This window comes from Calypte anna, chromosome 7 (genome assembly GCF_003957555.1).
Source record: "Calypte anna isolate BGI_N300 chromosome 7, bCalAnn1_v1.p, whole genome shotgun sequence".
In the NCBI taxonomy this organism is placed as follows: Eukaryota; Metazoa; Chordata; class Aves; order Apodiformes; family Trochilidae; genus Calypte; species Calypte anna.
Window position 1 is genome coordinate 24,588,022 of NC_044253.1, and position 14,321 is coordinate 24,602,342.

Here is a 14,321-nt window from a genome sequence, read left to right on the forward strand (position 1 = left end):
GAAAGATAGATCTTTGTGTTTACAAATTACCAGTGAGATGCTGAAGACTCTCTAAGTACCTGTTTGGAAAACTACCTCCTATAAAAAAAAAATCCCGGCATCCTTCCCTTTGCAGGATTGTCTCCTCTGCTGGCATTTGCTTGGTATGATGGGGGGACAAGCTATCAAAGGGTATTTATTACTTTTCCTTTCCTGAGCCAATATCCCAGTGAACCCCATGCCATGCTGCTGTGTTCCCTGGAAATCGCATGGCAGCTGGAAATTGCTGGGGTGCAACTGGTTGAAGTTACCTCCTTCTGTCCAGGCCAAAATACCAGTGACTCCTGGGACTGCCCTTAGAGCTGGGCATCTCCTGAGTAACTTTCTCTGGGGAGGCACAGCAGCTCCCTTGGGTGCAAGAGACTCACAGCCAGGCCATAGAGCTCATTTCTTTCATTGTTGTTATAATTATCGTCTTTGTTATTACTCCTATTACTATCACTACTGCTACTTTGCAGCACTATTTTTTTTAATTCATTATGAAAGATTTAAACAAGACAGAGAATTTTTCACTTCAGTTTGTTCTGTAAGTTTTTCTTAAGAGTACCTTCCCACACCCTGGTTATATGATAAGTTGTGCTTGTGGGGTTTCTGGAGTTCAGGTGTGTGACCCTCCAAACACTGAATGGGAATTTCTGAGACCTGGTGCTTTGGTTCTTTGTCAGACACTTGGGAGGCTTTGCATCTGTACTCTGTTCAGTCCCTTTCCTATACAGTCACCTTTAGCATCTCATTGCCCTGATCTGTTTGTTATTCTGTCTGTAAGACAGAATATTGATCTTGTCCTAGACACATGCAGTAAAAGTGGTTAAGATCAAAATGATAAATTAACTACTTTTTTTTTTAGTTACAAATATTTGATCATCTAAACATCAGTAATCAAGCCCAGCAGGGGACTAGTAAAAATGTCTGTTCTTTCAGCTCTGAATTTGTAGTCTTTTGAAAGTTACTTTTTTCTAGCAGTGCTGTACCTTAAAAATAGGCATTTGCAGCAAAGATCAAGCATTGTTGAGATTAGTTATTGTGAAAAATATTATTTTTCCTGGATTGCAAATGTGAGCAAATTTGTAGTTATTGGTGTTCAACACATTATGACTGACTGAGAATATGAGGAAAGTAGAGTTTTACATCAGTATACAATATTCGGACATGTTGGAAGAGATTATGCCTAATTTGTATACAACCAAGCGAATTTTGCAACAGTAGTAATTAAATTTATTCTTTCTGCTGATAAATCATGTCTGCAGTCTCCAATAGAAACCATACAGTCTGAGCCTTTTCTTCTTGACATTACAGCCCTTCTGTGTCTCTCTTGGAGCGGTTTCTAATTCCTGAGTGCAGTGCAACTGGTGCTGCAAGCTGATCTCTTGAAAAGGGGCATTTAGCTCTCAGGACACCTATGGTGTCCATGTGCTTTTGCTTTATCCGAGGTCTGAGCTGCTGTATCCTACTGCCTGAAGTAAACCCCTGCTTTCCTCTTAGCTGCCTCTGGGCTGTGGTGGAAAACTACTGCAACAGATGCGTCAAAAGGTGGAAAGAAGTTGCAGCATTTCTGCCACAGCTGGCAGATCCCACTGTGCAGATCACAAATTTCTTAGCTCTTCTCCAGTGTTGGCAGCTGTCTTAGAGGAGGAGTAGAAAGCCCTGCACCCAGGGCCAGCCCAAGCACCTTCTGCTCCATACACTCCAGATATCTTCACTGAGAATGTTCATTTAGAAGAGTTACTCATGAAATTGACACTGTTAGAGGGCACAGTAGTTGGGCTGGAGCTGTTTTTTTAATAAACAGATTTTATTGAGTGAAACTTGTTTCAATTGGATGTTTATAGGCTTTTTTTCCTGGAGTGATTATTATTTTCACATTTTTCTTCAATGTAGTATGTTTTTGTAGAGTAAAATGAACTCGTATCAGATGTGGATTTCTGTGTATTTGCATGCATGATGCTTTCTCCGTTCCTTTGAATTTCTGTGCTTTTGAAACTAAAGCTGGTATTCACGACATTCTTTAATACTTTTAATATACAAAGTTGCATTTATATCTGCTCGGTACCAAGTGTTGCTTTCAGCTGACTCCACTGCTGCATTATTCAAAACAGATTCCCGTTCTCATCTGCTGTTGCTTTGAAATTCTCCAAATCATTATATTCAACTAGTGAAATGTACATTGTTGGGCTGATGTTGTAGCATCTGACTCAAGACTGCTTTATGCTCAGCACAGCACAGTTACTGCTCACAATGTTGGGTCACACTACAGCTTATGTAGTAAATGGACAGAGTGGAATGGAGAAGAGACAGAAAGGATCCTAAGCCCCTACTTGGATAGGTAGGACACTGCACATTCAGAATTGCACTTAATATAATTTCAGCATATTTTGAGCCAATTCAGGTTGAACTGCTGCAGCCCCTGGCTCCTGACCTGCTACCCACTGCAGCTTCCCATGCCTGGTGTTGTGCTGATGCTGCCATCTGTGCCAGCCTGCAGCCAGCCACTGCTTCCAGGCTACCTGATGGCAATTCTTGGGTACTTCTTAACCCACTGTGCACCATCGAGCAATTTAGTATGTGATTTCAGAAACACCACTGCATGTGTCAAGGGGAAGGGGAAGAAATAAGAAGCAGCACGGTACTGTTGTTGCAGTGGTTAATTGGTTATGGGGTAGCAGTGGTTACCTTGCACTCAGGTCTCCTTAAATGTGTTATACCCCAGGGGTTTGATTTGTATATTCAGATTGGCAAAATCTTATTTGCAGAGAACAAAGGTAAAAATATCTAATATCAAGTACTAGATTCAATATATTAAACTTGCCAACTATGATAAAACTGAATGTGAAAGTTATTGTCAGCATTTGGCTTTGAGCAAAGTTTAAACCTTGTAGCCAGAGCTCTGATGATTATTTCAGATCATGAATCTTGTGAAAATGTTAAGATCTCATTTAATTAATCTTCAAGGTGGGAAATTTTGTTAGCCAGTGTGGGAACAGGACTGAAGACAGGCCTTCTGAACACTGAACTGTTGTATTGAATAGTATTCTTGGGTTTTGGCTGGCCAGATTCATGCCCTTTCTAAATGGCTGACTTCTTTCAATTCAGCTGAAGTAGCTAGTGACAAAAGCCATGTAGGGACCCCAGCAGTGTTTGGAAAAGAGCCATACTTGAAAAGTCATCGTTATTGTGCTGGAGGTGGGGAAGGTCTTTGGGTATGAACTGTGAAAGGTCAGTTTTATTATTGAAAAACACAGTCTTTTAGTAGTTACAGAGACTTCCGTCAGACTTCTGTGGCTTCAAGTTAGGCATCCAACACAGAGATCTCTGGCACACTGCTTTCTGTTGTAGTTTAGCAAACTTCATTCTGGAGTTCATTATATATAAAAAAATTCAAATAGTACAGGATTTCTGCCTCTGTATTGTCTACAGTTCTGGAAGATGGAGAGAACATGAGCAGATTTCTGACAGCAGCAAGAAAAGTTCTAGGAACTAGCAGGAATACAAAGAGGAAAGTCAAGTTGAGCTATTGTAGCAATCAACTAATTTAATGGGGCCTTTGGCAGTGAAAAAACTAGAATCTTTCCAAAATACATTACTTGGGTTAGCTACATCTTGCAGTTTTGATGGAATGATCAAATGATTTGTTACTCAGCTTCCTTTAGCAGTAAGAGTGTGTATTCTTCTACTAATGGCAAGTTTAGTGCGGGAGGTTTTAATGGTCTGAAACTCTACAGCCTGGCACCTTTCTCTTTAGGGTGATTAATAGCAGATCTGCACTTGGTTAGATTCCCCTCATGGTACATTTCAATGTGAAGCAAATACAGCCACATGGTTATACTTCTAAGCCAGACCACGCAATCTAAAGTTTACGCTGTCTTTATGTTGACTGCAAGAGGGCAAATGATATCTGATTAAGCATAAAGCCTGGTGCTACAAAGCTTATGCATTGACAGGTTTGGAACATACACAGTTTGGCCAAGCACAGTTTGGATCAGCACTTTATTCTGAGTGGTCACGCTGTTCTTGATCTGGTAGGAGGAGCTCTCAAGTTGGATTTACTGTTGCGTCGCACAATGGCCTCAAGCACAAGTCCTGCACTGCTTCACAACCAGCTGAATTAGCAGGGGATCCATGAGGTAAAAATAGGATGATTTTTTTTCAGCAGTAATTTCTAGATTTTAGTCTTAAGGGCACAATAGATTGTGATGTGATAAGAATGTGATGGAAACAAGGGTTTGTGCAGTGGACTATACTTCACGTGTGCTCAGTTGCACAGAGCCTCTGTGGGTCTGTGAGAAAACAGTAAATATAATAACTTGCAATATATATAATATAATATATGCAATAACTTTATGTTACCTGAGCTTGGGGTTTCTCCTCTCCTTCCACTGGAGATGAGTTCATCAAGCTCAGAAGCTTAGATGATGAGGCAAGCTGACCTGCTGCAGATGGGATCTCTGTATTTCCCTGAATTGTATGAGCTGATGGGATCTGTTACAGGCCTGTTAGCCTCTTGTGGCATGGTCTGAGCCTTTTGTACTGGGAACACGCTGAGTGCCTTTCTTCTGGCAGGATTTATAAACTCCATTTCTGAAGCTGTGTTGTGGATTTTGCGAAACTCACTGTGTAGCTTTATGAGGTGGATTTTTCAAACTCAAGGTTTTGGAACATACTTACGGGTATGCATTCTTCCTTTCCTTAGTACCTTCAGCTGAATTGTGTCTTATTCTTTTCTTAAAACACTGTCTTCACTTACATTGCTGTAAAAGTTACAGTTACGTTGTTGTGACAGAGCTGTGGTGTTTGAGCAGTCTGTGAAGAGCTTTGGAAGGTTTACTGAATATCATCTTGAGATAAAAGCCTGAGGGGTGCAGGAGGGTCTCTCCTTATGTAACTCTCCAGGTACCATATTTGGCTTGTTAGCTGCTGCTTTTGTGATACCTGCCTGGCTATCAGACTTAGGGGTGAGGCCTTCAAAAGGAGAATGTAGGAAGATACTCTGCCACTGTGCATCTGGACCCCCCTGATGGATATCTTGGGATATAGACCAGGACCTTTAGTTTTATGGTACCAATAATGCTTCTTATAGAACAGTTTTAAAGTCTGACAGATTTCACTTTCAGGAAGCTTCCTAAAATAAAGATAATTTTTTCCCCTCAGCTGTATCCTCTTCCAGACCCCAAAGTGTTTCTCATAATAAAGCACAACACAGAGTTAACATCAAATCTAACTAAATTACATTTTTGTTCACCCTTTTTTTCTTAATTATCAAGTCTCAGTACTATGAAATTGCATTCTGTCACCAAATTTAGAGCCTCATGTTTCAGAGGAGTGCTGTTGACAGGAGAAGCACATTTAACAAATGCAGAAAGCAGCATGCTCCTAGCATCATGTAGACTGGAAATTTCTTGTCCTAGTTTCCCATCCTGCAGATAGTTCTGTATGGGCAGCTTTAATGCATTTTGATTTAGTGAATTGTAACAAATGCTGAATTCTCGTTTCTGTGCTGGGAAAGATGTTCTTGATCTTTGTGGAACGAGAGAGCCAGGGTTCAACAGAGTTTGGTGTAAAGGACCTGCTGTGATCTCATAGTTTTGTAGAGTTTAACTTCATGTCTTCTCAAATTCACCATTTTCATTTCACTTCATTCGCTTTGTTATTTTGTCTGAGAGTTTTTTTGCCTTTTTTTTTTAAAAATAAATCAAGTGGTTCCTTTATTGAGAAGATACTGGTGGTGCTTTTACTGAATTTTTATGTCCTGTAAGCTAATTTAGGAGAAAGCAGGCTGGTAGCGATGAGCTGCACATGTAAGCTGTGCAGTTAAAACACTTTACATCAGATCGATTGCTTCATTAAGATTTTTTGCTTTAAATAGAGGAGAATATTGTGACTTCCATGGAGGAAGTCAGAAGGAGCTGAGTCTTTCAGTGAGGAAAAAAGGAAATGGAAGAAAACCATGGCAATTCCCCATTGTAGCACTCTGCCTGAAGTAGTCTGTCCAGTGTGACAGACAGCAAGCAATTCCTAGGCTGTCACCACAACTCTAGAGGTTTAGGGAGAGATGCTTGAAGCCCATGCTTTGCAATAGGAGAATCAGTCTCTTGAATATCAGGAGAACTTCTGGGAATAAAGGCTCAAGTAAAGCTACTAGAAGCACCTCTCATGCTTTAGTACCCAACAGAAAGAAGAAAGTATTTCTCCTTGGTGTGCAAATGAAACAGAAAATGTGGACAGAGTAAAGCTTCCTTGTGCCCAGTTTTCAGCCCAGGGTTTTTGCTGTCCTCTGTGGGAATGGAGAAGTTTAGATTTGCTTTGCAGCAGGGAGCAGCAGTTCCCTTCTCATGGCTCTGCAGCACCAGCACGATGCTCATACTGATGGAGAGGTGAATGTAGTGACCACAGCCTGGCTGCAGCCCCCCTGCACCCAGCACACACCTGAGGGGCTGCCTGAGGCAGGGCCGTGCTTTCTGCTCTTCCTTGCAGTCAAGTGGTTACAGCAAGTGGGTGTCATTGTGCAGATCACTGCATGGGCCAAGACTACCATGAATGGATCTGGTATGTTTTTCTGAGTCTTGGAGACTGTGGGTTGTTTACAAAAAGTTTACGTATACAAAAGAAAAAGTAGGGTATGGCTGGCTGAGGGTGATCCCCAGTGAAAATCTGCAGGTGACAGAAGCCACGTGTGATGTGTTGTCACTGCTTTTTAATCTGGTGTCTCCTCACACCAGTAACGCAGCAATGGCAGGGACTGTCAGGTTGCTAATAAGGCAACCCTGTCTTATACATCCCTATAAGTGATACACCACTTCAGCTGTTAAATAGAAATTTCACAAAGCTCAATAAGGCGTAATGAAATTGTTTGATTAAACAATTTTCTCCTTTATCTGAGTGCGATAATCGTTACAGCTTTGTATTACTTTGGACATTGCAGCAATCTTTTTTCAGCTCTGAGAGGAGTTTCAGACAAAGTGCTTTCTTCCTTTTACAAGGTTAGGAATTCCCCTTCCCGTGTTATAGCTCAATCCTTTTATCTGTTGCTAGTGGTAGTATAGAAGAGGACAGCAGACAGTAATAGGCAGAAAGTTATTGCTCCTGGCTGCTAACTGATAGATGCCCTTGCTCTGACTTGGTGAGTGATTACCAAATAGTTTGGCACTGGACTGGTGCCTCACTTAATTGTGACTGATTCATTGGGCTGAAATATGTCACTAATTTAATTCGGGTATTTCATTAATCTGATTGAATTGCATCCAGCTGTTAAAGGTGCATGAAAGAAAGGTACCTGACACGTGAGGCAAGAGCACTAACCTCTGTATTAAACTATAAAACAGTCATTAGGACATCTAATGCTGAAATTTAATTGTTCCATAGAAATTTCATTTCCAAGCACAATATCAGTTAGCTATAAGCTTGATGAATGTCAAGAATTAGTTAAAACCTGAAGTGGCCTGTGTGGGTTTTAAATACTGTCATTGTTGCTCTAGTATTTTCAGTTCTTATAGTAACTGCTTTTTAGAGAGCATGAATGGAGTTAACTTCTGGAGTGACAGAAGGTACAAACATCATAAAAATGGACCTCTTTGCCTCTGGATTTCCCTTTTTTTTTTTCTTTTTCTTTTTTTTCCCCCTAAAATTCATCTACTGTTTTTCTTGCACTTCTGTGTATCTATGGCAAATAGAAAAGTAATATCAGTGATTTTTAGACCTAACTTTATTTTGACAGCACTTCTAGTTTTCCTTTCTTATCTGTGCTCTGGAGGTCAGCACACCATTGTTAACTACTGTTATTTTGGCAACATGAAAAGAGCTACAACTCCATCAGATTTTTTTTTTTAAATTAAAGAGGATGTCAGCCAAAATCCATTGTCCTGTTACAAAAGGCCTTCAACAATTTAAGCATCTGGTACGTGAAATGTCTGCAAGATGAAAAACACATTGGGAAATTACAAGTTGAAAGGGAATTCAAAATCAGCTTTTGATTGCTTCTTGAATATGATCTTAATGTAAAAATAGCTATATTTGTGGTGCAGGAATTGCAGAATCATAGTGCAGACTGCTTGTGTTTCCTTGTCCCTGCTGATGTCTCTACACGTTTGGCTACATAGTAAAGGTGAATGTCCAGTATGCCATGTATAGACTGCAGACAAATGTCTGACAAATACATGATGTGACACGGCATGGGAAGAGCCTTACCACCTGGAGGGCTCTAAGGGAGGCTCTTCTGAGTGTTAATTCCAGAAACCACAAACTCCCAGGCTGCAGCTTTGTGCCATGTCCTGTCCCTTGCTCCCTCTGCAGTCATATGACAGTCCTCAGTGCCTGTTCTGGGACCACAGAAGGAGAAGGATGGGACTCTTCAGCATGTGAGATGTAGGGGATGCCTGGGAGACTGCTGAGGTGGGTGGGGACAATTGACAGAATCTTTTACAGTGCCATGTTACTGACTTGTCTGCTTAGTGGGATAAGTCCACTGTGCCTGCATGAGCTCAGTGGTGTTTTCCATAGCAGCCAGTTTGGATCTCAGTGGTTCAGAATTGGGACCTTTTGTGCAAGATTAGGTTAGTTTTTACCCAGAGACTTGCTTAGAGAAATAAGATTATGCTTTGATTTTTTAAAAATTTTTTTATGAGGTCAGATGGTTATTTTGTGATAATAGCATTGAGTATGGTGTCTCAGAAATCTAGAAGATGCTCGTTCGTTATCCTTTCTTTCAAAGCTTTACTTTAATAATTAATTATGCAATAACCTTTCTCCTAGTGAGAAATGCATTCATTATTGTACTTCTTAAAATAAACTGGTTTTGGCTGATAGTCTCAGTGCTGATTGCCTGGAGGCATAACACAAATATATCCTGAAGATAAATTATTTGGATTAACAGTGCAGTACAAAGCTCAGTTCCAGGTTACTTGATTCTGTCTATCTCTCCTGCCCAGGGGTGTTCTATTTCACTGTCGCCCATGAAACAAGTGGCAATAAATGTATATCAATATATGTGTAAATCACATTTTTTATGAAGGTATGTATGATCCTTTTAAAGAATGGAAAAGATAAACATAGTTAAGATATACAACTCCTTTTGTGTATAGATATGATGTCATTGAAAGAATATGATGTAGAAGTCCAGAGCAACCATATACTTGAGAAAGCAGAACTGAGGGTGGGAGTTTCAGACAGTGGCAGTCCAGTACTTCATGGTCAACCTATTCCATTGGTCTTATTTCCAAAGGGACAGTAGATTGTCCAGCTTTTATGCCTGTGTAAAACACTGAGCCTACTGAAATCAGCTGGAAATCAGGCAGATGTTAAAGATAGGCAGGTGGTTTCTATTAAGCAAAATTAAGGTAGAAGGAAATCCATGAAGTGACTCTCTCAAAGGTACACATAACTCCTTTCTCCTCTTTTGTTACACAGTGCTGGTCCTAAAGGGGATAACATTTATGAGTGGAGATCTACTATACTTGGACCTCCAGGTTCTGTATATGAAGGAGGCGTTTTTTTCTTGGATATCACATTTTCATCTGACTATCCATTCAAGCCACCAAAGGTAAGGGTAAGGTTTTTATTGTGCTTATCATTTTTTTCATGTCTGAGAAGACTCTAGTGTGCAGTGAGTGAATACTCATCACTTTATGGATAACAAATTTGTTTATGGTCTCTTGAAAACTAGAAAATCTGCGGTCTTGGCTTGTGGTTTCAGAAAAATGCTGTGTCTAATTTATTTCCTGATTACCACAGTCAATATGGATTGTCAAGCTTTACCAAGTGATAGATAAGATCTTTCTTATTAAGAGTTAAGATTCAATGCAGAAAACAGCACAAGACCTTCTTGTGCTTCCTTCTTCTAATTTCAGATACTAAAATATATATATAGTAAACTTTTTTCTGTTATGAATAAGAATCTGTATTGTGTATTTTCATGTAAAAAAATGCAGCCAAATTCTGTCACTTTTTCTCCTTCAGAAACCAGACTGAAGGTATATTTGTGATAAGAACATTCTTGACATGCATTGTGTTCATTAAATACTCTACAGTACCACAGAGTAGGTCCTCATTTTTGTGGGCACCATACAGAGGGCCTTGAGAAACCAATTTGTGCACCAAAGATCTCCATGGTAGATTTCTTAAAGGTAGCCATGACTACAGTAATTGCTCACTTTCCTGTTACAGAATTGTGTTTTAGAAAATGAGTAACAAGGAGCTGCCTCCAGAGAAGCTCTGCAGGACTGGGAGCTCCCCAGGCACTGCTGCTGCTCAGAGGCAAGGGGCAGCATCCCCAGGCAGCACTGAGTGACTCTCTGTGTCTCTTGCACTGTGATTTTAGGTTACTTTCCGTACCAGAATTTATCACTGCAACATCAACAGTCAGGGAGTCATCTGTCTGGATATTCTGAAAGACAACTGGAGCCCTGCTCTGACTATTTCAAAAGTTCTGCTGTCCATTTGTTCTCTTCTGACAGACTGCAACCCAGGTAAGGAACTGATAATTTACTGAGCATCCAACCTAGTTGTCTGACTTATTTGCCATGGAATGTAATTGGCATGTTTGATTGTATGCAGATTAAATAAAAATTAATATTTTTAAAGTTGGGGATGAAATATTCCTGCTTGGATGCAGTCCTAAGTGCCTTAGTGACACTTTTCACTCATATGTCACAAGAGAAAGTAAATAGAATAAAGTGCTATTTCCCAAAATGTGCTGAAGAACATAAAGCTGATGTCATTGAAGGTCTGTATTGCAGGAGGTGCAGTGAGCAAGTGGTTCATCCAGGAAAGCAACAAAGTTCACTTGAGTTGTAAACTTGTAAATCCTGCAGGTTGAAAGGGACACACAAATTCCCTTTCCTTAAGATAGCAGTTGAAAGGCTTAGTCTTGCAAAAATGAGGGGTTGACGTTCAGAGAGATTTTTCCCTTTTTAAAAGAGAGTTCTTTGTTCCTGTTGGGGGGAGAGGAACTCCACTGGAAGCAGGACAGTGTCTCAGCAACAACCTGTGACCAGTGTCATTAGGCAATGACTGCTAATTGCCAGCAGTTAGGGCAAGAACTGAGCAGTAGCATTAAGATGAGAGTTGAGTTAGAGTAGACTGGTAATGATCAGGGAGATGAGCCTCTTTGATACAAAAGTCTGATGACTCCTGAAGCAAACTGGATCCTCTCTCTCTGTGTCAGTTTTCTTGATACCCTGTCTTGCACTGGTCTTGTCCCAGCACTGTGACAGGAGTGCACCTTGCTGGGGGATTAACCACAGACAATCACAACAGATTTTTGTTTTTTCTTTTTCTGCTCATTGGGTCTTTTGTGTTTTCTCTTGGAAATGTCCTGTATAGTAGGAGTCCCACTATATCTCACAGCATTTTCTGGCCTAACAAAGGCTATATTTTGGAATAGATCCTGTATTTTAAATCATGTGGGGTTTTTTGTAATTGTGGAATGGTTTATAATGCATCTTCTCCTGCCTTTTGCAGCTGACCCTCTGGTTGGAAGCATAGCCACTCAGTACCTGACCAACAGAGCAGAACATGACAGGATAGCCAGACAGTGGACCAAGAGATATGCAACATAAATGACAAACTACTTGTGCAGTGTGAAGGTGCAGAAGGCAACTTTGCAGTGTGCAACAAATCTTTATAGCCTTTACAATACGGACTTCTGTGTATATGTTATACTGATTCTACTCTGCTTTTATCCTTTTGAAGACTGGGATACTGCCCCCAAAAAAGGTAAATGCTACCAAGAGTAGAAATTTGTAGCTGTAGATTAGTTATGTTTAAAATGCCTACTTGCAAGTCTTGCTTCTTTGGGATATCAAAATGTATTTTGTGATGTACTAAGGATACTGTTCCTGAAGTCAACCAAATATTATAGTGCATTTTAGCCTAATTCATTATCTGTATGAAGTTATTAAAGGTAGCTGTAGATTACTAGGAATTATGTCATTTGTATTAAACCCAGATCTATTTCCAATATGTGGTACATGCTGTTGTGAAAACTGTTTTAACTTTTACCTTTGTCAGTTTGTAATGAAAGGATTTCCTTTTTCCCTTTGTAGCTCAGAGAGCACCCAGTGTATCATCTCAAACACAATAAACATGTTCCCCAAGGAGTAGTTGCTTTGTTTTCCTATTTTAAATTAATATTTGAATAAATTTAATTATAGTAACAAGGCAGGGCCAATGTATCACAGATCTCTGTAGATAATCTTTAAATTAATATACATAAGCAAAGGCTTGCTATTAAATGTTTAATGCACACCTGTGGATTGTTTAATTTTTCCCTGTTTTGTTTTTTACAGAACAAATGTCATTTCTTCCATTTCCCTAAATTTAATACTATTCAGATCTTTATGAAGTTGCAATGAGAGCATTGCACATGTTTATTCCAGAAGTTAGTGTAGCTGGTTGCTTTAGGGCCAGTCCTGCTCTCAAAACAGGCTGCCTGAGTCTTGCTACAAGTTTTTTCTTGCAGGACAAGGGCCAAGTTAGAGATAGTCTGGTGCTTTTTTTTCCAAGTAAAGCAAGTTGGACTTGCTCATCTGGAGAGCTACAGTGACAGTTATCCACTGAAAATGGTCTTCCAAAGCATGATTGAACACTGTATCATCAGTCCAGAAGAGAAAGGAGTAGAATAAATTTAATCAGATTTTTGCGATATGAAAACAGTTGTGGGGGAAACAAACCTTTGTTAGTGAAAACTCAATCTGTAAAACTTTCAGACTGGTTTCCCCCTCTCACTTTCTGGCTTGGAAATTTTGTAACATCTGTAAGTAACAAAGATATACAGCTTTATAGTACATACAGTTTAAAAAGTAGAGTCACTAATAGTTTTATAATTTAAGCTTTTATAGGTTGCCAGTCACAATGTTGATAATAAAAAAGAGACTTGATTCCTTTAAATGATTTTTTAAAATTACCCTTAATTTTAAACTTTACAGTCTCCCTTACTTACTACCTGGTGTTTTTGGAGACAACTTAGCACTTCCATCAATAAGATGCTTTGCTCATTAAATAAATGAAAACTGAATGTTAAGTTTAAATATTAAAGCAATAGAAAAAATGTTAAAAGATTCAAATCTAAAGTTACTATAAAGTCATTACTATATAGGTCCCTGGTTTTTGTATCACATAACCTTTGACCATGAATTGTCCACCCTACTTTAAATATTTCTACAGATTCCTGAAGGTGGCTTGAAGAATTGTGTATCCCAAATATCTCAACCTTGAAGCCAGTCTCTCTTGGTAGCTACAAGATAGCTTTAGAGTTCAGGTTATAAAGTGCAAAAGGGAATGAGAAACAGGGGATCTGGCAGGTGAATATGCCTAAGTCAGGTAACAGACTAATGCCAGGAGATGAAGTGCTGGAAATCACTGCTGAAGGTGACCAGAGCTTCTCATTATGTCGTTGGACATATGAGAAATAGCACAGATTGGCAAAGAAACAAGGGGCTATCACATCTGGGCTGGACATCTGAAGTCTGCTCACTGCTGGCCATTAGCACACGGGCAGCAGACACAGTGCTTGTACACCACTCCAGTGACTTTGCAGTGAAGAAAGAGCAAATGATGTATTTCACACATGAACTATGTTGCCTACAGAATTAACAGATATTTGTATCATAAAATATTATGGTATGAAAGTACAGGTTTTAATCCTAATTTTAATGTATTTTGGTTTTGTATTATATCTACAACTTCAGATACCTAGGTGTACAAGTGGGATGCCTTGTTTGTGTTGCCCCACCTTGCCTTCCTTGCAATTGGATCCTTTACACTGAATTCCCATCCTTTTTTTTTTTTTATGTTTCTTTTTTCTTTTTTTTTTCTGTTGGTTTGTCATTATTCTGTTCTTTTTTAATGTAGGTTTTTTGTGTGTAAATTTTATATTTACTGAAGTAAAGGTTGTTTTTGTGTAAACATTTAAACTTTAAAAAGAAAAGAAGCTAATTTTGTTTCTCAAGTTCTCTCTGCTAAACCATGCAGTAGAAAAAAATTTGTATTGTTAAATAAATCAATTAGTTGTTAAATGAGAATGTGTGTCTGTTTTCATGGGTAGGGGAGAAATCCCTGCTGGAAATATGTACAAAATACCACTTGCGAAGAGCATCTGATGCTTTTAATCTATTTCATTCCTGGCTATACTGGGGTAAATAGTGGACACTACCAAAGGGCAGCACTGATCCTGTTTTATGGTTTAATTATCAGTTCTATCTTTTTATTTGGGACAAAATGAATTGAAATGACTTTTTTGTGAAAAGACTAGCTAAAGATATTGCACATACTCTCTTCCTCTCCATTTTGGGTGT

At 39.3% G+C, this 14,321-nt stretch overlaps 1 protein-coding gene across 1 annotated transcript in view; it reads left to right on the forward strand.

Moving 5' to 3' along the window:
* Positions 1-14,045, forward strand: part of UBE2E3 (ubiquitin conjugating enzyme E2 E3) — a 51,808-nt gene extending 37,763 nt beyond the window's left edge. Inside the window, exons 4-6 of the mRNA XM_030454482.1 lie at positions 9,436-9,568; positions 10,346-10,493; positions 11,488-14,045. Of these exons, the coding sequence (XP_030310342.1) occupies positions 9,436-9,568; positions 10,346-10,493; positions 11,488-11,585 (379 nt within the window). The 3' untranslated portion in view covers positions 11,586-14,045. The remainder of the gene's footprint in view (positions 1-9,435; positions 9,569-10,345; positions 10,494-11,487) is intronic.
* The last annotated feature ends 276 nt before the right edge of the window (positions 14,046-14,321 follow it).